This window comes from Phoenix dactylifera, chromosome 4 (genome assembly GCF_009389715.1).
Source record: "Phoenix dactylifera cultivar Barhee BC4 chromosome 4, palm_55x_up_171113_PBpolish2nd_filt_p, whole genome shotgun sequence".
Taxonomy (NCBI): domain Eukaryota; kingdom Viridiplantae; phylum Streptophyta; class Magnoliopsida; order Arecales; family Arecaceae; genus Phoenix; species Phoenix dactylifera.
Genome location: NC_052395.1, coordinates 25585850 through 25608545, shown reverse-complemented (window position 1 = coordinate 25608545; position 22696 = coordinate 25585850). Strand labels below are relative to the sequence as shown.

Sequence of the window (22696 nt, the reverse complement as noted above, 5' to 3'; positions counted from 1 at the left end):
AGCCTCCAACGTCTCCCGGCGTCCCCCGCAAAGTCCTGGACTCTCCGTCCAGAATTCTCCAACTCCGGCTGACCCAGTTCCTCAGGTCCAGCCGGAACAGTTCAATGCCTTAGTACAACAAGTCCAGGCCCTGGCCGCCGCCGTTCAGGGCCTGCGACGCGAGGAAGCTTTACCAACGCTTCCCCCGCAGGCCCAGGTCCCGCCGGAATTTCCTCCCAACGGCCCGGTTCTCCCCAGCCAGAATTTACATGGCTCCTCCAGAGCCAACAACGAAGAGCGGACTTCCCCCTAGAGAGAGCTACCGGGGAAAGATTTCAACAGAAGACTCCAGCCTTCTGAGGCTGAGTCAGCCCCGGACCGCCGTGAGCCGGCGCAAACCGCGGCGACAATCCCGCGGGTGGGGGAGCTCGACAGAAAGGTTGAGCACTTGGAGCGCCAAATTGCAGCGCTCCACAGTAAGAAGGCGAGGCAGGAGGGAGACTTTGAGTTCACTACCAAGTCCCCCTTCTCCTGCCAGATCGAGGATGAGCCGGTTCCCGCAAGGTTCAAAATGCCTCAGGTGGAGCCCTACAGCGGAATTACCGACCCCCTCGACCACTTGGAGAGCTATCGGGCCCTCATGGCCCTACAAGGGTCCTCGGAGGCCATACTTTGCAAAGCCTTCCCAGCAACCCTCAGAGGGGCCGCTCGGCTTTGGTTTTCTGGACTGAAGCCGAACACAGTATCCTCTTTTGAGCAGCTCGGCAGACAGTTCGCCACCAATTTTGCTGCCAGCCGGCGCCAGCGACGGACGTCAGACTCCCTCCTGGACATCAAACAGAAAGAGGGGGAGTCCCTCAAAGAGTACCTGGACCGCTTCACCGCCGCCACATGGGAGGTCCGCGAGCTCGACCAGTCGATAGCCATGTCGGCTCTGAAGACTGGGGTTCGCTCCTACCGATTCCTCTTCTCCATCGAGAAGAGCTTCCCGGCCGACTTCACTGAGATGTTGGCCCGGGCCCGAAAGTATGCCAAGGCCGAGGAGGCAGTCGCCTCTAGGCGGGGAGCAATTGAGCCCGCCTCGAAGAAGCAGAAGAAGCGCCGCGAGGAGCGCGGCCGACAGAGGAGCCGATCCCCCCGCCATGAGAAGAATCTCCCCCGACTGAGGAGCCTGCCCCGTCAGCGGGGGCGACCTCAGCAGAGGACACCTCCCCGACCGAGGTCCCCGCTACGGCCTCGGACGCACCCAGGGAGGTACGATAACTACACACCCATCAATGCTCCCCGGGCCGAGATCCTGATGGAAATCGAGGGTCGGGACTTCTTCCGACCCCCGCCTCCTATGCGAGACACGGGAATTCCCCGTAATCCCAGGAAGTACTGTCGCTTCCACCGAGACCGTAGGCACGACACGGAGGACTGCTTCCAGCTCCAGGACGAGATAGAAGCGCTCATCCGTCGGGGAGTACTCAACCGGTTCGTGAGGAACCGACGTGAGGAAAGGAGGCCGGCGGAGAACACCATACCGTCCGAAAATCCGGACGACAACAGGCCCGTTGCCGGCACCATCAACATGATTGGGAGGGCCTCGGCAGGAACGGCCGCCCAGGGAGCACCCCCGAAGCGCCCACGCACTGATGAAGTCATCTCGTTCTCGGACGAGGACTTAGAAGGGGTTGAGACCCCTCACGACGACGCTGTGGTCATCTCAATGATTGTAAATAGGTTTGATGTAAAGCGTGTCCTAGTTGACAATGAAAGCTCAGCCAACATTTTGTATTATCATGCCTACCAAAAAATGGGGTTGCCAGAAGGACATCTCCAGAGAATCAATGCCCCGCTGGTCGGGTTCACCGGAGATTCGGTCCCGGTTGAAGGTGAGGCCAGCTTCCTTGTTACGGTTGGCCTCGCCCCCCGGGAGAGCACTGTGAGGACGGACTTCCTGGTGGTCCGTCTGCCCTCGGTCTACAACGCCATCCTTGGGCGGCCAGGGCTAAACGCCCTTCGGGCCGTGGTTTTCACCCGCCATCTGCTCATGCGGTTCCCCACCGGCCAAGGAGTAGGCGAGGTCCGCGGAGACCAGCTGGTCGCTAAGCAATACTACATGGCGGCCCACGGAGTAAAGCAACCGACCGAGGCGACAATTCAGCCAACAGGCCCCTCATTGCCCATAGAAACCCTCGATGCGAGGGACACCCTCTGGAAGAAGCAAGTAGAGCCCGGTGAGCTTCTTATTCAAGTTCCACTACAACAAAATTTTCCCGAGCTAACTGTGCAGGTCGGCTCCGGCCTCGGCGCCCGCGAGAGGAATCGCCTCGTCAGCTTCCTGCGGGACAATACTGACGTCTTCGCCTGGTCACCTGCGGACGTGCCGGAAATTGACCCTGAGGTCATGGTCCACCGACTCCAGGTGAGGCCAACTAGCAGGCCTGTAAAGCAGAAGAAAAGAGGCTCCGCCCCGGAACGGCAACGAGCTGCGGCCGAGGAGGTGGACAAACTCCTCGGAGCCGGCTTCATCCGGAAGGTCTCCTACCCGGACTGGCTCGCCAACGTAGTCCTCGTAAAGAAGGCCAATGAAAAATGGCGTATGTGCGTGGACTACACCGACCTGAACAAGGCCTGCCCGAAAGACAGCTTCCCCCTCCCAAGCATCGACCAGCTCGTCGACTCCACTTCAGGACACCAACTGCTAACTTTTATGGACGCCTTTTCAGGGTACAATCAAATCCGAATGGCGCCGGAAGACGAGGAAAAGACGGCCTTCATCACCGACAAGGGCACCTACTGCTACAAGGTGATGCCCTTCGGCCTGAAGAATGTTGGAGCCACCTATCAAAGGCTGGTCAGCCAAATTTTCAAAGATCAGATCGGCCGAAATATGGAAGTCTACGTGGACGACATGCTGGTAAAAAGCCGAGCGGCGGAACACCACATAGCCGATCTCAACGAGACATTCACCAAGCTCAGGAGATACCAAGTGAAGCTCAACCCGGCGAAGTGTGCGTTCGGGGTCACCTCGGGCAAGTTCCTGGGTTTCATAGTGACCCAGCGCGGAATTGAAGCCAACCCGGAGAAAATCCGGGCACTGCAAGAGATGTCGCCTCCGAAGACAGTTAAGGAGGTGCAGCGGCTCGCAGGGCGAGTTGCCGCCTTGGGAAGGTTCGTCTCTCGGTCAGCCGAGCGCTGCCTCCCTTTCTTCAAAAGCCTCAAACGGCCGAAAGACTTTCGGTGGTCAGAAGAATGCCAGCGAGCCTTTGAAGAGCTCCAGAGCCTTCTGGCCTCTCCCCCGCTGCTCACCAAGCCCCAGAAGGGCGAGGTTCTTTATCTATACCTGGCCGTCTCCCCGGCCGCAGTGAGCTCAGTCCTCGTCCGGGAAGAGGACAAGCTCCAAAAGCCGGTCTATTACACCAGCCGGGTTCTCAGGGATGCTGAGACCCGATATTCTAAACTTGAGAAGACCATCTTCGCTCTCATCATCTCGGCTCGGAGACTCAGGCTTTACTTCCAAGCCCACACAATAGCTACATTGACCGACCAGCCTATGAAGCAAATATTGCAAAGGTCGGATCGTGCGGGGAGGATCGCCAAATGGGCGGTCGAGCTCGGAGAATTCGACCTCGAATATCGGCCCAGGCCGGCTATCAAGGCCCAAATACTCGCCGACTTCATCGTGGAATGTACCCTGCCGGACGACCCCGAGTTGCCACCCGTATCCGCGGAGGAAGCCCCGAGGCAGCCATGGGTCCTGCACTCGGACGGGTCTTCAACCTCGGGGGGTAGCGGAGCCGGACTCATCCTCACCAGCCCAGACGGAGTGGTGGCCGAGCAAGCCTTGCGCCTCGAATTCCCGGCCTCGAACAACGAGGCCGAGTATGAGGCTCTCATCGCCGGGCTCAAGCTGGCGAAAGAACTGAAAGTGGAAGACCTGACGGCCTTTAGCGACTCCCAGCTGGTAGTGAACCAGATCCAAGGAGACTTTGAAGCTAAAGAGCCATCCATGCAAAAGTATCTCCAAAAGGTGCGGGAACTTACGTCTGCCCTGAATTCTTTCAATATTCAGTACATTCCCAGAGCGGAAAACCTCAGGGCAGACCAGCTGTCCAAATTGGCAACCTCCCGCATGAGCGAGCTTCCCAAGGGAACAACGCTCGAGTATCTTCAGATCCCCAGCACGGAGGAACCCGAGCCCACCATGTGCATCGACTCCGAGCCAAGCTGGATCGATGGGCTCGTCTGCTACCTCCAAGACGGGACCCTACCTCATGACGAGACGGAGGCTCGCCGAATCAAGCGCCAAGCCCCCCGGTATGTCTTGTACGAGAATAGGCTTTATCGACGATCATTTACTTCTCCCCTTCTCAGATGCCTCCGCCCCTCCGAGGCGGACTATGCCCTCCGAGAGGTCCATGAAGGGATCTGCGGAAATCACCTGGGGGGTCGGGCACTGGCCCATAAGATCCTGCGGCAAGGATATTACTGGCCCACGCTCCAGAAAGATGCGACGGATTTCGTCCGGAGGTGCGATCGGTGTCAACGAAACGCCAATATCCAGCGCCGACCTTCGGACCTGCTGACTTCTATCATCGCCCCCTGGCCGTTTGCCCAATGGGGGATCGACATCCTGGGGCCCTTTCCCCTAGCCTCCGGACAAAGAAAGTTCCTGGTCGTCTCCATCGACTACTTCACCAAATGGGTCGAGGCCGAACCCGTCGCCCGGATTACCGAGCAAAAGATGCGGGACTTCATGTGGAAGTCCATAATTTGCAGATTCGGACTACCCCGTATCCTTATATCCGACAATGGTCGGCAATTCGATAATGTCCATTTCAGGAAATTTTGCTCTGAGCTCGGCATCGACCACCGCTTCACCTCGGTTGCTCATCCCCAGACAAACGGAGAAACCGAGGTAACTAACCGCACTATTTTGCAGGGACTCAAGGCTAGGCTTGATCGGTCCAAAGGACAGTGGGTCGAGGACTTGTACAACGTCCTCTGGGCGTATCGGACTACTTTCTGACTGCCCACAGGAGAGACCCCCTTCAACCTAGCATACGGCACTGAAGCCGTCATCCCGCTAGAGATCGGCCTTCCTTCTCCAAGGGTGGAGCACTACGACCCTGATACCAATTCCTCCCAGCTCAGGGGCAACTTGGACCTCGTTGAAGAGACACGAGAGGTCGCCCGGATTCGTATGGCAAGATACCAACAGAGAACGGCCCAATACTACAACTCCAGAGTCAAGCCCAAGCTCTTCAAAGTGGGGGACCTCGTCCTCAGAAGAGCCGAGGCTTCTCAACCGACCGAGCAAGGAAAGCTCGCCCCAAATTGGGAAGGGCCGTATCAAATCGCCCGGGTACAACGACCAGGGGCGTACAAATTGAAGTCCCTGGAGGGGACTCTGATCCCGCGAAGCTGGAACTCTGAGAATCTACGAGTGTACTACCAATGAAACCCCATGGGGTTTAAGACGATCGGGACCATAGATTCAATCTCTTTTCTATGAATGAATCGCCTATTTCAATGATTACAATTCTCTTCTAATGTTGGGTCGTTTTGTGATCCTCAGATTCCTCGACTGAGATCGGGATGCCCCGAGGCTCGACCGTAGAGTCCCAAACTCCCTCGACCTCGAGAAGTATCGCAGGACGATGAGACATCGGCTTGGCGCAAGATTCCCTCGACTAAGGTCGGGATGCCCCGAGGGTCGACCGTAGAGAACCAGACTCCCTCGACCTCGGGAAGCGTCGCAGGTCGGTAGAGCGTGCCCAGACCCGCCGACCTGACGAACGATCCCTCGACTAAGGTCGGGATGCTCCGAGGGTCGACCGTAGAGAACCAGACTCCCTCGACCTCGGGAAGCGTCGCAGGTCGGTAGAGCGTGCCCAGACCCGCCGACCTGACGAACGATCCCTCGACTAAGGTCGGGATGCCCCGAGGGTCGACCGTAGAGAACCAGACTCCCTCGACCTCGGAAAGCGTCGCAGGTCGGTAGAGCGTGCCCAGACCCGCCGACCTGACGAACGATCCCTCAACTAAGGTCGGGATGCCCCGAGGGTCGACCGTAGAGAACCAGACTCCCTCGACCTCGGGAAGCGTCGCAGGTCGGTAGAGCGTGCCCAGACCCGCCGACCTGACGAACGATCCCTCGACTAAGGTCGGGATGCCCCGAGGGTCGACCGTAGAGAACCAAACTTCCTCGACCTCGGGAAGCGTCGCAGGTCGGTAGAGCGTGCCCAGACCCGCCGACCTGACGAACGATTCCTCGACTAAGGTCGGGATGCCCCGAGGGTCGACCGTAGAGAACCAGACTCCCTCGACCTCGGGAGGCACCACAGGTCAGCAAAGCGTGCACAGACCCGCCGACCTGACGCGACATCCCTCGACCAAGGTTGGGGCGCCCCGAGGTCCGACCATAGGGTCTCAAGCTCCCTCGACCTCGCAAAGAGCTACAAATCAATAAAGTCTCCCCAAATCCTCTCAACCTCGGCGGGTGCCGTCGGGTCCGTGAGAAGCCCGAGCCCCCTTGAAGTCAAAAATGACTCCGGAGGTCGACGAGGAAGGGAGGCAACCTACTCCGCCATGTGAAGCACAACTCTGAGAAGGCAAGAGGTACATCTAACTCGACGCCCTCCTTGTCAAATTTTATCTACATATTGCTAAGCGGAATCTCATCCAACGTTGGAGTCTTATCTCGCCCCAAAGTCGGGCTTCTCCAATGGGTCGGCTTAAGACCGATCTCCTAACCACATTATGCATGCTCCGCTCATCAAATCTCCACAATTTGTACAAAGTCTTCATAAATTAGGGCCCAACACGGCCCCCATGCGTAAACTCCGATGTTTAGCTGAGAAAGTGGTCCCGGCCGCGAGTGTACCAGCCAAACACAAATACCAAGGCAATCTTTGAAAATCCCAGCCTTGCTCACCGAAATCTCGGCAGAGTCCGAGAACGATAACTATGAAAACCTTCGGCAATAACTTGATTATTAGCCCACGTTCCCCGCGAAGGGTCCGGAGTTGAGTTCGGGAACCCGACTAGACCCCCCGAATAACGGCACGCACAGACCTAGCTCGGTCTTACTTGAAGGGCTAAGGCCCGACTCTGATGCCTTAGTAGCCTAAAGGCCAGGCATGGCAGATTCTGCGATTCTAAGATCCGAGTTATAGGACTTAGAGAATTTTTCTAGAAACCTAAGCTCGGAGCTCCCTTTGGTCGGAATGACTAAAATCCGAGAAGGCCAAGATATAACTCAGGAAAAAGGGCAACTTCGTTAAGCAGCCCGAAAACTAAAATACAAAGTTAGAGGTCGTCGAGGCGGTTGGCTAAGGCTCTAGCCTCATTCACGACAAGAAAAGGAAAGACGAGCACAGAACGACAAAAGTATTTTTTCATTGACAAAGGGCCGAAAGGCCAATTACAAAATTGGAGGTCGGCCATTCAAGAGCCGACCTCAGATACAATGAAAAAGAAAAAATACGCCAAGTCTTAAGCGGCGGCAGCAACATCCGCGGGGTCGTCCACGGTGATGACCTCGAGACCTTCAGCCAGCACAGGCTCGGGGTTTTCTCCAACTGGCTTAGCACTTCCCAGATCATGCCATCCCCCTTCCCGTTTCAAGTCAGCACCTTTCTTTCTCCCTAACTTGTCTTGCCCACGCTTCTTTAGCATCAGGGAAGGATCCATCTTCTCCGCCTGTGCCTCCACAGTCTCGTCCGCTGACATGAAAAAATACGCCAAGTCTTAAGCGGCGGCAGCAACATCCGCGGGGTCATCTGGCACAGTGATGACCTCGGGACCTTCAGCCGTCACAGGCTCAGGGTCGGGGGCAGGGGCCTCGGGTGCCGCCTCCGGGACGCCGTCCGTCTCGGCCGCCGGTGCCGCCTCCGGGACGCCGTCCGTCTCGGCCGCCCTCGTCGAAGGCTCGGCGGGATCTTGTTCATACAATCCTGCCTCGGATGTCAAAATGGCAGGAAGGTCTTCCGTGTCGGACCCGTAGCCCAGGTTCATCCTCGGACGGACCGTCGAAAGGTCGAACTGGGGGCAGAACCGGGCCATCTGCTGCCGGAAGTTCTCGAAACCCCGGAGAAACCCGTCCACCGTCTCCTCCTCGAGCATATCGCGGAACTCCTGCGACCCCTTAAAGAGATCCACGGCGTTCTCGGCTCGCTCGAGCGCCCTCCTCTCCCGAATCTCGAGCTGCTCGATTTTAAGGCGGGAGACTCCGTCTTCGTACTTGAGGCCCGCAACCTCGGACTGGACCTCCCCCAAGCGCGCAAGGCCGACCTGGTCAGGGCGTGAGCAGCCCTTTCCTCCTCAAGCGCCTCCGCCGTAGAGAGGCGCCTGGCCTCGGTGGCCTCTCGCCGAGTCTCGGCCTCGGCCAACGCCGCCTCCAGCTCGGCGATCCTTTTCTTAGCCGGCTCCAACTGCCGGCTGACCCGCCGGGTCTCTTCCTGACATCCCTGGGCGATGAACACCAGGGTGTCGAGCTCGTGAACATGCTGTAAAGAAAGAGACAAAATGATCGTGAGTTAAAAACATATGGATTCGCTAATAACTTTAAGGAAATCGAGAAAAGGACTTACCCGGGCGGTGTTGCAGTAGGTACTGTCAACGACCTCTTCCAGCGAAATGTTCCGGAATTCGGCCCGGTCCGCCGGAAGCATCGCACGCCGGAACACGGCGCGTGCGACCTCAGCATCATGAATAGCTGAACTCCCCTCGGGGATAGGGGAGTCCAGCTCATCCGACTCCTCTTGAAAGTACCTTGAGGAGCTCGGCACGTCCGGCCTCGGGATCTCGGGGCCGCTTGCTTCAGGGCCCCTGGTCGGCTCGGGCCCCGAGCGCTGTGAGGAACCCGAAGCCGGGCCCTCCCGCTGGGCAATGGGGGCAAGGCAAGGAGGGGCCGCTGGGCCCGCGTCGCTGACGACCCGCGCCCGCCTCGGGTCGGCTGTGGAGGCCCCCGCCTCAAGGCCACTCGTCCCGGCCGATGTGGAAGCGCCGGCCGACCTCGCCTTCTTCCGAGGCTGGGGCATAGCTCCCCCGGCCTCGGCCTCTCGCCTCCTAAGGCGGAAAAAAAGTGATGTGTTGCTGGTCGGCATATGGGGAATATCTGAAATCAAAAATTTTACTAAGTGTCAGACCAGTGGCAGTAAAAACAAAGGACAAGAAAAGCAAGTAATGTAACTACCCTTACCCTCGGGGCGCGCCGAGCTCAGACCCACGCTCGCCAGGGCATCCTCCCGTAGGAGCTCGGTCAGGTCGTAGCCCTTCCCGAGGGCTCGGAGAGAGTCCAGGGTCCTCTGCTCCCTCCCCGAGGGCTCGGAGAGCTTGTTGAGGGCCTTCAACCGAGGGTGTCCCCACCTCGGATTGAACCCCCACGGCGCCTCGGACGCGAGGAAGAAAAATTTCCCCTTCCACTCATGTATAGAGGAAGGGGCCCCGTGAAAGAGCGACATACCGCCTCGGAAGGCAAAGTATAGCCACTCCGCGTCCGCCGGGTTCTTCTTTAATAAGAAACACCGACGGAAGACGCTCACGGTAATCGGGATCCCATGCCCGAGACACAGGGAGAGGAACCCGATGATGGTTCTCCACGAGTTCGGAGCGAGCTGTGCTGGGACGAGTTGGTACTCGACTAGCAAGTTGCTCACGAACTCGTGAACAGGGAACCGTAGGCCGGCCCAAAGCGTCTCGCGGTAAACCGCGATTCGACCTGGGGGCGGCTGCGTCACCCTGTCTTCCGGCCCCGCAGTTTCGAGACGAAACCCGGGCTGGAAGAAAAACCGGGAGCGGATTAACTCCAACTCCTCCCCTGATAGACTTGACCCTACCTCCTCCGGACCAAGACCCATTTCACAGGAGAGCGAAATAAAATTAAAAGCAGAGGATAAAAACTGGGAGGAAAAGAGAAGAGGAACCCTAGCAATCACAGGGTAGGGACCTACTGGACATCGCCGGAAATTGCTCCGGGCACCGACGGCGAGGTTCGGTTGAGGAAGGAAGCAAGGGAGAAAGACAACAAAAATAAGAGGCAGCCAAATAAAACCTTTAGGGCAAACTCGAGGGGTTTATATAGACCCCCTTGACGGCCCAAATCGGCAGGGTCGGTTTCCATCCCCCGACCGGATTGCACCACGTGTCGACCTCGGAGGCCGAGGCACCGTATTCACTCCGGATCAATAAATCGGGTACGAAATCGAAGCCCTGTCCCATCGGACCTCGGGGCCTCATTATGGGTCCGCAGAATCGAATCGCCTTGAAGAACGAGCGGACGGCACCTCCGCTCCCCTCATTTAATAAGGCCCTGGGGCACGTGGAGCCCCGATGTAGCCTCCACCTCGCCGGATCCATGATCCAGTAATACGAGATCGGAAGCGTCCGACCCTAGGTCATGCCGCGTGTCCGTTTTGAACCCCGTAACGGCACACTCATTGATAAGCGGGGAGTCTCGATTACGGGATCGAGGCGCCGCCTCGTTGAGCCCGAGGACCCTCATCATGGGTCCGCCGTACGAAGCGATCTTGGCGATCCAAGAGACGCCACCCCCGTTACATCCGCTCCGAGAAACGTAAGGATACGAGCTCCACCATAAGTTCGCTGAATAAAGCAACCTCGAAACGCCCAAAGGCGCAGGTCTCGCCATGAAAACTCCGAGAAACACGAGGGCGCGGACGAGATTCGCCCCCCAACTTTAATGATAGACTTTACTTCCCACGTCCGAGCCCGCAAGCCGCTCGAACTCGGAAGTCGGGGGTAGTGTTGGGGGAATAAGATTTTTCCCCCCAAGTGACACGAATGCCCCCAAGAAGCCGCACAATCGCCGACCCTGAACAGTCAAAGTCGGCGTCCGACCTCGGAACGCCCGACCTCAAGACATCCGACCTCGAGACCTCCGACCTAGGAAAATCCTGATGCTCAAGGTCTACCCTTGTCAGCCACCTACTACGACCGTACTCCTCCGAGGTCCAACCGAGGACCATATCCTGCCGCTGCTTCAGCATTTATTGCGCATGGCTACTGTAAACCTCCAGTTCACTCAACAATCAATGCGGATCTTCGGCCTACTCTGCAATTAATGCGGATCTCCGGCCTACTCTGCAATTAATGCGGATCTCCGGCTTACTCCACATTTAATGCGTATGGCTCCTGTCATCTACGGACTCTCAGCTCTCCACGGCAAGTTAGCCCAGCAGAGTCTGGTCAACCATGATAAGTCTCTGATCTCGGCCATACCTCCGACACCAATGCAATGATTCGCCTGGTAGCGTACTGGTTCGGGTCGTACGACGCCCTCACCGCCGACATCAGCACAATGATTCGCCTGACCGTGCGCCGACCTGAGCCGCATGCCGAGCCGTACTATGGCCCCGCCCTGTTACATCACAGGTAAACCGACCCCCACCTATAAAAGGGAGCCTTGGCTTCTCAGGAGGGGGTTGGAAAATTCCGTGCCCTACAAACACTGTTTATCTCCTCTCTACACACTTTGCCCCCTCCCTGACTTGAGCATCGGAGGGCCGGCGCCGGAAAACCCGGCCACCGGCTTGCCTACAGGCACCCCAGACGGTGGACGCCGCCCGCTGACGGATCGCCGCCCCGCCGTGAGGATCCCCTGCTCCCTCTCTCCGGCCACCCCAAACGGAGGACGCCGCCCGCCGACTGGTCGTCGCCCCGCCGTGGTGACCCGCAGCTCCCTCTCCCTCGACCGAAGATTGTCCCCGGGTCCAATTTCCAGCAACACACACGTATTAGTAGCCAGTGTATGTGATTACGTTAATCGAATGATCACACCTCCAAACATTAAAAGAGTCGTGATCTGCCACACCAAAAATAAAATAAAAGAAGAAACAGCTTGAAAACATCACTCATAAGAATTACTCGACGAACCCGTGCTATTTACTTTGCTTCATCATGTGGCATCCTTAATTATGTTAATTAAAAGGACGCACCGAGAACTCAACATGCTAAGTGACTTTTTGAGATTCAACAATATTTTTCTATTTTGGCATCCCATATCTATGTATAGAATATCAATTCTCACGTTAAGCATTCTAAATCGAAATGTGAATAAACGAAAGACCTCTAAGAAATTGAGCACAATTTTGTAAAAAAATATCCCACTTATTTCTGGAGAAGAGATGGAAACGGATTGTTGGTGAATATTATATTTATTATTATTTTTTAAAAATTTATATATTCACAAAAAAAATTAATAATGCTTCTTACGTGATGAATCGCACAAAATTTATATTATTAATTTCCTTAACTGATCCTTCTTTTCAATTCTTTAATATTCTATTTTTTCTGATTCTCATGCATAAATTTATTTTTAATTAATTTAAATCATACATTTTACAAAAAAAAATTGGAGGAATATGATGTTTTTCTTTCTTACCATGAAACAAAATTTAAAAGAGCAAGCAATTAAGAGCTAAGATACCTACTTTGCAAGTATAATCTCTTGTTGATTGTACCAAAAATATGTTGTTAAGTCATGAATTTGGAAAAATCTGGCTTTGATGAGGTCAAGAATCCAAGATGTTGTAGCTGCTAAAGGTCTGATTAGTATAATAACATTCAGAAATATCAAAAGAGCTACTAAAAGTCGGCAACTCGAAAGCCAACGGAAACGATCCCCTCCACCGCACGCGATTCGAATCGGAAATTAACACGCTTGGGAACTCCCATCCAACGGTCCTGGACGCCGCCGCACACCTGACAAAGTGCGTACATGTTAGTGAGGCGCACTGCGCCCCCCGGCGCACCCCTGTTTAAACGAGCGAGCGGGAATTCCCAAAACCAAAACTCTCTTCCCCTCTCTCTCTCCTCCAAGTTTTTCCCCTCGTCTCTCTCTCTCTCTCCCTTTCGCATCCGTTAGGGTTTCACCTCGAAGGCTCGAAAGCCCAACCTACGGTCCGCAAGAACCTCTCCGCCGGTTCTTGCTGGAATTCTTTTCGGGATCTAGGGTTTTCGGGATGGGGTGAAGGAGGTAGGGCGACCGATAGATCTCTGGTCTGCGCGCCCCTCGAAGATGGACGATAGAGAGGATCTTCCGGGGACCAGCGAGGCTGGGGGAGCCAGATTCCACGTCCTCCAGCCCAACCGTGACCTGCAATCGAATTGGGAAGTCGATCTTGCCAAGAATCTTGAAGAGTACCTACTGATGATTTGCTCCGGCGAGATACCGTCCGACCAAGACCACGCGCTCCATTCTGTGAACTTTGCAGAAGGTTTGATACGGGAACCCTAGCAAATTTATCTTTTTTGTTGTTATTTATCAATTTTTCGGTTTGGTTTATTTCGTGATTTTTCTTGAATGGGGATTCTTGGTGTAGCTGCGCTGCTGCTCCAAGGTTCAGTTCAGGTGTATAGCCGCAAAGTAGAGTATTTGTATTCACTGGTATTGCATGCGCTGGAGTTTCTTTCACTGAAGAGGTGCGGATTCTGATGCTTGCCCTTTGCATTGCTTGATGCTGAGTATCTTGCACTCTGATTTATTTGGAATCCCCCTTCTCCCTTCATAAAACCTGACTAAATCTTGTGAGCAATTTCTTGCTTGTGATATTTTTCTTTTGGTTGAAAGAGTGTTCTTTTATTTGAAAATGTTCTTATGATAGGTTGGTTTAAGAGAAAGTTACTAGATAAAACAGAGAGCGAAAATCAGATATTCACTTGCATTGGGTGCAGTTAGTGCAGAGAGCAAAAGTAGTCATTTGACTTGCATCAGGTTCCATCAGTAGCCTATAAAAGGTTACCAGGCAGAGTGAGAAAGGAAAGGTTATATTTTTTAGACTGCATTATATGTAATGTAATTGAAGTGTATTAGCATGACATTAGTCTTAAGGTGGTACATTTCAATAAAGACAAAGAATAAATTTTAGAACTCCTTAAACAACGACATTAAGGGCCTGTTGACGATGCATAGGATGGATATATCATGCATATCACATAAGAAAATTTTAGTATTTGTTGTTTAGGTGGCTAGAAAATTTACTGTGTAAAAATTGCAGTTTCTTCAGATTAACTTTTTTCCATCTTGAAAAATCTTGTATCAAATAACAGCATGTCTCTCTTCTGGAAGCAAAAGGAGGATGCTGTCCAAGAGAAAAAAAATTAGAGGCGGGATAGTTTTCTTTCTTATTCTGTGGTATTGCCTCTTTACCATGTCTTCCTCCCCTTTAATGTAATGGTATCCAGAGGCACCCAAACATGCCCTACAAGGGAATCAATATGCAAGGAGAGTGATCTTTAATGGGATGCATGTCCACCACTAGCACCGAGAAATATTTGAATTAGATTTGTATTGCATTAAGATCCACTAGTTACACTTAATTGTTGATTGTTATGCAGTGAGTGTGGATTAAGAGTATATATTCTTCATGTCTTACGATGGGCAAGTACCTTCATAATAGCTATAGTTTCTTTAATTATTCTTATTTTCCTTCTATAATTAAAGAATGGTTTACAACAAATAATTGGATAGTCCGAGTTTTATTTTCAAAGTTTATGCCATCTTATTGAAGATGAGTTGGAGATATCTCCATTTAGACTAAATGTTTCTAAAATGTTTGTAACTCTAGTTTATTTTCATTATATTGAACTTCAGCCAGATTGACCCGTGGCTTCTTAGTGAGTATACCATTGAAGAACTTGTTGAACATCTGGAGAGAAAGTAGTAAGCATGTCCATAGTCCACAAAGCAGCTATATTCTCTCATATTTTTGGATTTAAAATTCAAGGCATTTTTGAGGTTTTGACAAGAGAAAGTGCTGAATATTTGGAAAGAAGGCAGCAAATGCGCATATGAAGATGGAAGAGTGAAATTACATGATTGATTTTTGATTTTAAAGGCTATATACACTTTGTGATTGGCCATAGGAGACTGTGCTGATGGGCCTCGTATTGCAATTTAGAGAAATTGATTATTTACACCATGATATATTTAAGGTTATGGATATTTAGATGGCGCACTGTTTGTTAAGATGGAGACACTCACGGTAAGGTGGTTTAAGTGGATTCATAGGGGAAGCTGAATTCTTACAGGGTGGAAACCTGCTGTTTGCAATTTGCAACTCACAGCTTTTTTTCCTTCCAATATTTTTCTATTGGAGCTTCCCTCATTCCTTTTATCGAGCATAATGATGCGAATCGGGCTTTAATGAGTTCTAATATTGCAGCGTCAAGCAGTTCCGCTTTCTCGGTCCGAGAAATGCATTGTTGGGACTGGGTTGGAACGCCAAACGGCTCTAGATTCGGGGGGGTTTCAGCTAACTTTTTGAATTGCACTTCTTATGACTTTTATTACAAATAGTGGCCTTCATGACCACATTAATGTCATTACAAAACTCTATAAGGTATATGAGGAGTTTTGTAATATAAAGAATGGCCTTCATGACCACATTAGTGTCATCACAAAACTCTGTAAGGTACATTAAGAGTTTTTGTGATATAAAGAATAATTTTAATATTAGAATTAGTGGCCTTCATGACCACACATTAATGTCATCACAAAACTTTATAAGGTACATGAAGAGTTTTTGTGATATAAAGAATAATTTTAATATTAGAATTAGTGGCCCTCATGACCACACATTAATGTTATCACAAAACTCTATAAGGTACATGAAGAATTTTTTTGTGATATAAAGAATGGTTTTAATCGGATTCAATTAAGATGTTCAATGTAATACATTGAGTCTAAGAGGAAGATGAAGTGCCAAACATTGTGACTCATGTGGGAAGAGTCAAAGCTTATGAGGTTTCCCATCACAACCATTAGCATAAAGAAAGAAAGTTAGGTTTCCCATCACAACCATAAGCATAAAGAAAGAAAGTCAGGAGAGAGAAGATCAAGTTGCACTATTTGTTCGTGATCTCACGGTTTCAATTCGATATTGTAGATTCTATACTCACGATCAAAAGTCTCTGTCTGATGATTGGAGGTTCTTGTCAGCATTCACTTGCGTTGTCAATGGCTCAAAGTAATATGTTATATTATTTATGGTTTGTAAAGGTAAACCCAAGATCCTTAATATTTCTAACAACCTTTACTTGGGTTATAAAGGGTGGAGCATTGAAACTTCATGGTAGCCTACAACATGCTTTTGATCTTCAGTTTGAGTTGCTTAGCAACTAAAGAAAGTAAAATGATGGGAACATTTACAGGGATGATTGACTAATGACTGGGAATTTAAAACTTTTTCTTTTTCTTTTTAAAATTGGATTAATCCCTTCCATAGTCTGAGAGCATTAATATTAGTTTAGTTGCACTATTATTCTTAAGATCTGCAATTTACATTAATAATCATGTTCATATTATCCTGTTACTTACTATTACCGTTATCCTATAACTTAGTTCTTTTCTGCTATTGTTCTTTTCATTTCTCCTGGATAGTGATTTTATGTCATTATATCTATTATAAGAAGGTTTTGTGAACAGGCAATATCAACAAGAAAATGCTTCCATTCATCCTGATGGTGAATCTGGTGCAGTTATCAATGAAGGGAATGAGATATTTTTGGGGTTAGATGATGTGCCTGGTAATGAAAAATTGCATTCTGGATTTTTTTTTTAAAGCAAGGTCAATCAACTTACTTAGCAACTGATTGGTTTACACAAGCAGTTGAAGCAAAGAATTGTTTGGATGGTGGGCTTGATAAAGATGACACTTCAAAGCATGTTCCGAAGCCTCCTGCCAATTTGCTTGTACTAGAAGGAGATTGTTTAGATACCAGTGGTGATGCTAGTGAATTAGAATCATATCTGGTAATATTATGTCGATCATGTGAATCTTGCCATTACATAATTTTATCACCTTTTCTGATTATGTTGATCTTGCCATTGCATAAACAATTTTATCTCCTTTTCTGATGCTGTCGTTTGATCATGTTTTGTGCAGTTAGCAACCTGTGATTGTTTCAGCGATTTTCTTCTGTTGGACCCCTGCGATGCAGGAGCTGTTTATGATTTTTTAAAGACAAATGCTGCTGGTAAAGAAAACATTGCACTTCACAGAGGCAGCTCGATCAGGTCTAAAACTCGCCACAATATTTTAACTTCTCCAACAGGAAGATTTGGGGCAACTGCTCATAAATCAAGTATTGGGAAGAACCAAGGCGTCAATCTAAATCCAACTATGGAGAATAACCATGCATTTGAAATTAACAATGATAATCATCGGTCCGGACCTCATGTTGACACTGATCATCCCGATGATGATATGTGCCATGTAGAGAAACCAAATTTAGGATTTTCAGATGTTATGGATGATTCTGATGATAATAATGATGATCCATGGAAGCCTCTAAATCCTCATGAACCTGGGAACTTGAAAGTAAAACCATTCAGAAAAAGTATGCTAATTTCTTTCTTTTTGCCAAGATATCTTTCTTTCCTTCCCTATTTCTTCTTTATAATTTCTGTTGCATAATTATATTCTTGTTCTCCTCTCTTGAATAGTTAAGGGTTTTGGAAGGCAGGTGGTTCATAATGCCAAGAAAAACACTTCAACTTCTCAGTTTCCTATTGCAAAACTGGACGGTATCATTGGCCAAGAGTTTGAAGCATCATTTGAAGTAAAACTCCGTTTGCAAGAAAGGCTACGTGCATCTCGGTCCCCGCCCCTCTTTGAAAAGGTGCTTGCAGGAAGTTTCTTGTATTGTGTATCAGTACTGACCTTTACCTATCTTCACTCTTCCTGAATTTATGATTGATTTCATATTTGCAGCTAAGAAGATCACTTACTTTTGGAGAACAAGAAACTTATGATAACTTTGCTGTTTTTGAGGATGAAAATGATGATAATGGAGGGGAAAATCACCCTCTCGATTTTGATCATTCAAACCTTGATCTGCCAAACATTATGTATGATATGGACACAGAAGCACCATTTCGCCATAGGAAGGTTCGTGTATGTGAGCTCTGCTCTCTACTTTATGCTTTGTCAAGTATTAAGCTTATGCTTAATGGGACATGTTGTATGTGATCATTTGCAGCAGAGTGATGATGCTTCGACTTGTGATCATGGTGAAGGCCTTACACAGGATGATCTAGATTCTCATGCAACCCTTGAAGATTTGTGTCGCTCACATCTGGTAACAATTTATTTATCTATTTATTTGTTTCTCTTTCTATATGTACGAATGTGCTGTATTATGGACACCCAAGTTGCATTATAATGTATAATATGCTATCCAGTCTTCATTTCTTGAACAGTAGGTGATTCTGAAGGGATATTGCAACATCTGTAAATGTTTTTTCATTAAAAAAACTGGTGATAGCAAATACTATTGTAGCTTTACATTCTAATAACCAATTGCACAGTGCCTTTCCCGATTAAATGGTTGATGAATGACTTGATTTGACATGTAATAGCCCAATCCGAGCTAGTTTAATAAGACTTCCCGCTACTTGATCTTTTTGGAACATATTGATTGTTCCATCCGGCCTCTGACCATATACCATAAGGCAGTGTAAATAGAAAGATGGATACAAAGGTTTACATGTGGCTGGTATATCATCTGCTTCTCTAAATATCTGCGGATCAGAAAACAAGTGTTTCTTTATCAATTTGAGAGGAAAATGGATCTAGTACTGAAAATTTCCTTGTTGATGAACTCCATCATTGACTTATAGTTCTACAGATCCAAAAATTTTGAGGTCCCTATTGGTCAGCAAAAAGGCAAATGAACTTGCATGTCTCATTTTTTTCATTCCACATATCAACCGACTATTAATTTATTCATACCTTGATTTTCACTCCGAAGTCTTTTCGTGGTGCCTTCATTGGAAGGGTAGAAGGCAGTGATGCAAAAAGAGTTATTAAACCATCCTCTTTCAATGAAACATGGAAGCAAGCTGTTGGTTTGGATACGCATTACTATTTTCTAGAGTTATCTCAGAATTTTGTGGGAAGTCTGAAAACTCGTCCAGAAGCAGAAGATTCTACATGAATACATGGTGTGAAAATATTTACTACCATTCTTCACTGAAAAAGCTCAGCTTTATTTGAGTTGTCGTCTATTTTGTACTCTATTTTTCTTCACTGAAAAAGCTCAGCTTTATTTTACGAAGGATGGATGCAGGATGTTTAGGGCAGGAAACCTCTAGAGGAAACTTCAATAAATAAAAGATCAACCAGAGGTTATTATGCATTTATATGGGGGACTTAGGTCCTGAAAGTTTGAGTACCAAGCAATTTGTTCATGCAACTTCTGAAGTTATAATATTAATGGCTTATATGAAAGAAATGAAAATTAAAATTAACGGCCCTTGGAAGGCATTTTGTAATAACAGCCTGCAATTTGTATAGTTAACTAATCTACACTTGTTTATGTTTTGCTAAAGCATTCAGAACGAAGATAACTGATTGGATGCTATTAGAAGCTTGAAGAGACTAGTAACATTTTTATGTCATCAGTTGTTTTTACTATTCTTTATATATATTGCACTTTAACCACGTCTTTGGACCTCTTGAAATCAGGTCAATCCATGCAACATTGGGCACCTTTCAATGGATATACATAGGGACCAGACTGTTGTATACCCTCGTTATTTTATAATAACAAAGTGGTGCATAACCTCATAAGTCAGACCGTTGTCCATGGTTTTCTTCCCTCTCTTTTCTATCTCCCCCGTTGTGCGTTTTCTTCATGTTGTTTCATCTGGCATGTGTTTTATTCATCCATATCCTTTTAACCTTTTATATGTATCTTTTCTTTTCGTCAAGAATGTTGCATATTTAATTTTTACAAGGTAGCTGGTGCACAAACGAACTTGGTTTTAAGCTTAGTAGGTCAGAAGTTGAACCATAATGTGACTGCATGACCACTATGGTTAAAGAGTCTCATCCAATTTTCCTGATATAAGGTTATCTTGCTTTGTGGCAATGGCCATGGATAGAGCTACAGTAGTTCATTGCTAATTGAGGATGAATTAAACTCTGGTCTCTAGATGTCATCTCTTTTTTAAATATGATGATATCATGGATGATCTTGTATTATGGAGTTTTACAATATAATACTATTACTTATGTTAATGAACTAATTGTATTTTTAGCTGCCTAAGCAGAGCTGCACAATATAATAGGCAGACTCTATTTTCAGACACCTGTCATTGGGAAACATGATTTGGTAAACTATTGCAATTCCATCAATTGTGGTATACAATAATTGTCATTTTCTAGGTTTTTGCTATGTTGTGGCTGACATCCTCTGATGCTGGTTTAGTAATCTATCCTGTCGTGATTCAGGATGCCCTTCTTGCTAGCATAGCTGAAACAGAGAAGCAGACAGATTTGGCAGCACGGGTTTCAACATGGAAACAAAGGATTGAACACACCCTGGAAGATCAAGTGAGTTGAAGGAGAATGACTTCTGTTCTCTTCCAATATTGATCTATATGCGCCAAAGAACTCTTCTGGTTATTTGGATTTCCCTATTTTCTTCCATTGATAGGGAATTTTTTTGACAGGATACACACCCTCCTTTTGACATACACTTATATGGTGAGAGAATCATGGACAAACTTTGCTTGGAAGTGGACAGTGGAGGAACCATGCCTTTTACAGATATTGTGATGGGCCAAACAAAGCATGATGTTGCAAGGACATTTTCTGCACTTCTGCAGCTGGTGTTTACCTTTTTCTGCTTGCAAGCTTATACTGGCATACTTGTTCCAGTGAACAAAAATTGAGCAACTTGATATATTGAACACAGCTGTCAATATTGATTTCAGGTGAACAATGGGAGCGTTGATCTGCAAAGAGATCCAGGAAGCAATGAGTTTGTTTGTCACACAGCTGTGAATCCCTTCCACGTTAGACTTCTTTGTGATGACAGAAGAAGAAAAGAAATGGAGAACCGTTCGGCGAGGAAGAGAGTTAAGTCCCCTTTGAGGAAAAAGTGCATAAAATCAAATTCCTCCACCTCAGAGGCCACCTCACCTTTAAAATCATTGCATCAGAATGGCAGGTTCTCTCTTAAGCTTGGGAAGGGCAGTGTTATCAGGTGCACTCCTGAGGGGAAGAGAAGGAGGTCTTCTCGGTTTATAGATCAGTTGGATTTGCAATCTGCTGGTTGACATAAAACAACTAGTTTTTAATTTGAGGATGTTGTAACATGGCTGCTGAATGGTCTGGAGGTCATATAGCAGTGCCATACTCGTATAACTCAGTGTACCAGTTCCCTCTAACAAGTTGGCAGGTGACAACACTTTAATTTATGGCTTAGGTCTAAGCAGGTATATATATTTTTTACTTCCTGTATGTATAATCATTAATCGGTTTATTTCTTGGTTGTCCATCCTTGTTAGTATGCAATAGCATACATGCCCCAATATATAAATCTAAACAGGTTCTTTTTTTGAATTGTGTTTCACTTTCTATCAAGATATTGTCTAAAGGATGAAACACTTCTAGCTGCATGGATGACTTCTCCACAAGGTAAGAGTTGCGTTCCAAGTGAGTTCTCTCTTGCGCTTACAACATCTATATGACTTGTCAATGTGGGTAAAAAAATGTTTAATATTTTTTTTTCTTTTCTGGTACCATTAATGCTTATTAAAGAGCAAGGAGTAATATATTGATGTCCATGATTCCTTGAACTTTTAAAATGTCCAAGAGAAAAATTTTCCTGTCATTTATTTTTTTTATTTACAAAATATCATTTGATAACTGCAGTCCATTACTTTGTTTCTCGAAGCATAATATGAAGAGAATAACATTTCTTTTTGTAACTAGAAATGAGGTATTTATGTGGATATTATGGGCAATCAGCACTTGGCAGCCTTAGCCAGGCTCTTGCACAATATACTAGAGATTCATATGTTCAAATGAAACTTGTACCTACTTTCCCAGTGATGAATTTTTTGGTAGAGCTCCTTGCAACTGTTGCCAATATTTGCATGCAAGACTGAACAGCTCTCCCAGTGTGGTTGTTTAATCCAACTTATGACTTGAATGTCTGGTTTGTTTATAGTTCTTGCTGTTGAGCTATGAAATGATGAAAGTGCCCTGTTTCTAAGCTCTGGTGATGCTTACATTTGCTAGAAGAAACCGAGCATGATTTTTTAGACAATTCTTGACGTGGCCATGCCTCAACTGCTATCAGTGACATAACCTGTTAGATCTCGTTGGCTCCTTTTGCATCATAATTGCCTATGAGGTTTATCAAGAACTTGGATCCTGGTTAGGTTGCTGCTGTAAATGCTGGGTCTAGACTAAACAGCATGCTGCACGATGGTTTCATGGGATTACTAGCAAATTCACCAAAGATCATGCTTTCCCCTTCCTCCGTTTCGCCTTACTCAGTGTGCCAGAATGAGGCTGGTATGGAATTTTGGGATATATAAAGCAGGGGTGGTCGTCCTTTTTGATCTCAGTTTGGAGGTATGACCAAACTAAACCAAAAGCTACTTGAAACATTAAACAAACCATATGATACATGCATTGCAAGATGAGTCTCAACTTCAAAAAGTCAACCTTATCATTGATAAACATGCACACGAGCTCTTTTTCGAGAAAAAAAAAAGGTCATACTTGTTGGGATGATATATTCTCACTTATCTGCTAGTCCTCTTACACTTCTGCTGGAAAGAAATCATCAATATACGTAAGTGCAAGAGTAATGCAAGAAAGTTCTGTTTCACCATTCGGTACGAGAGAGATGCTGTGGAATGGAATGGCTTCCGGAATCGGCGCGCCGAATGAGGGATGGTTTA

General features: G+C 47.9%; 1 protein-coding gene across 4 annotated transcripts; it reads left to right on the top strand.

Annotated features, from left to right (window-relative positions):
• The first annotated feature begins 12787 nt into the window (after positions 1-12787).
• LOC103723320 (condensin-2 complex subunit H2) lies at positions 12788-21596 on the top strand. Of its 4 annotated transcripts, XR_005511727.1 has the most exons (12): positions 12788-13208; positions 13314-13413; positions 16418-16518; positions 16602-16744; positions 16878-17331; positions 17438-17613; positions 17706-17888; positions 17974-18072; positions 20229-20330; positions 20450-20608; positions 20714-21217; positions 21367-21596. XR_005511727.1 is itself a non-coding variant. In XM_017846697.3 (11 exons), the coding sequence occupies exons 1-11, from the start codon at positions 13010-13012 to the stop codon at positions 21056-21058; spliced, it is 2052 nt and encodes a 683-aa protein (XP_017702186.2). In that variant the 5' UTR covers positions 12788-13009; the 3' UTR covers positions 21059-21344. The 4 variants fall into 4 exon arrangements, 3 of the variants coding, with proteins under 3 accessions (XP_017702186.2, XP_017702185.2, XP_038981933.1); XM_017846697.3 differs by lacking the exon at positions 21367-21596 and having other exon boundaries at positions 17706-17882; positions 17977-18072; positions 20714-21344; XM_017846696.3 differs by lacking the exon at positions 21367-21596 and having other exon boundaries at positions 17706-17882; positions 20714-21344.
• The last annotated feature ends 1100 nt before the right edge of the window (positions 21597-22696 follow it).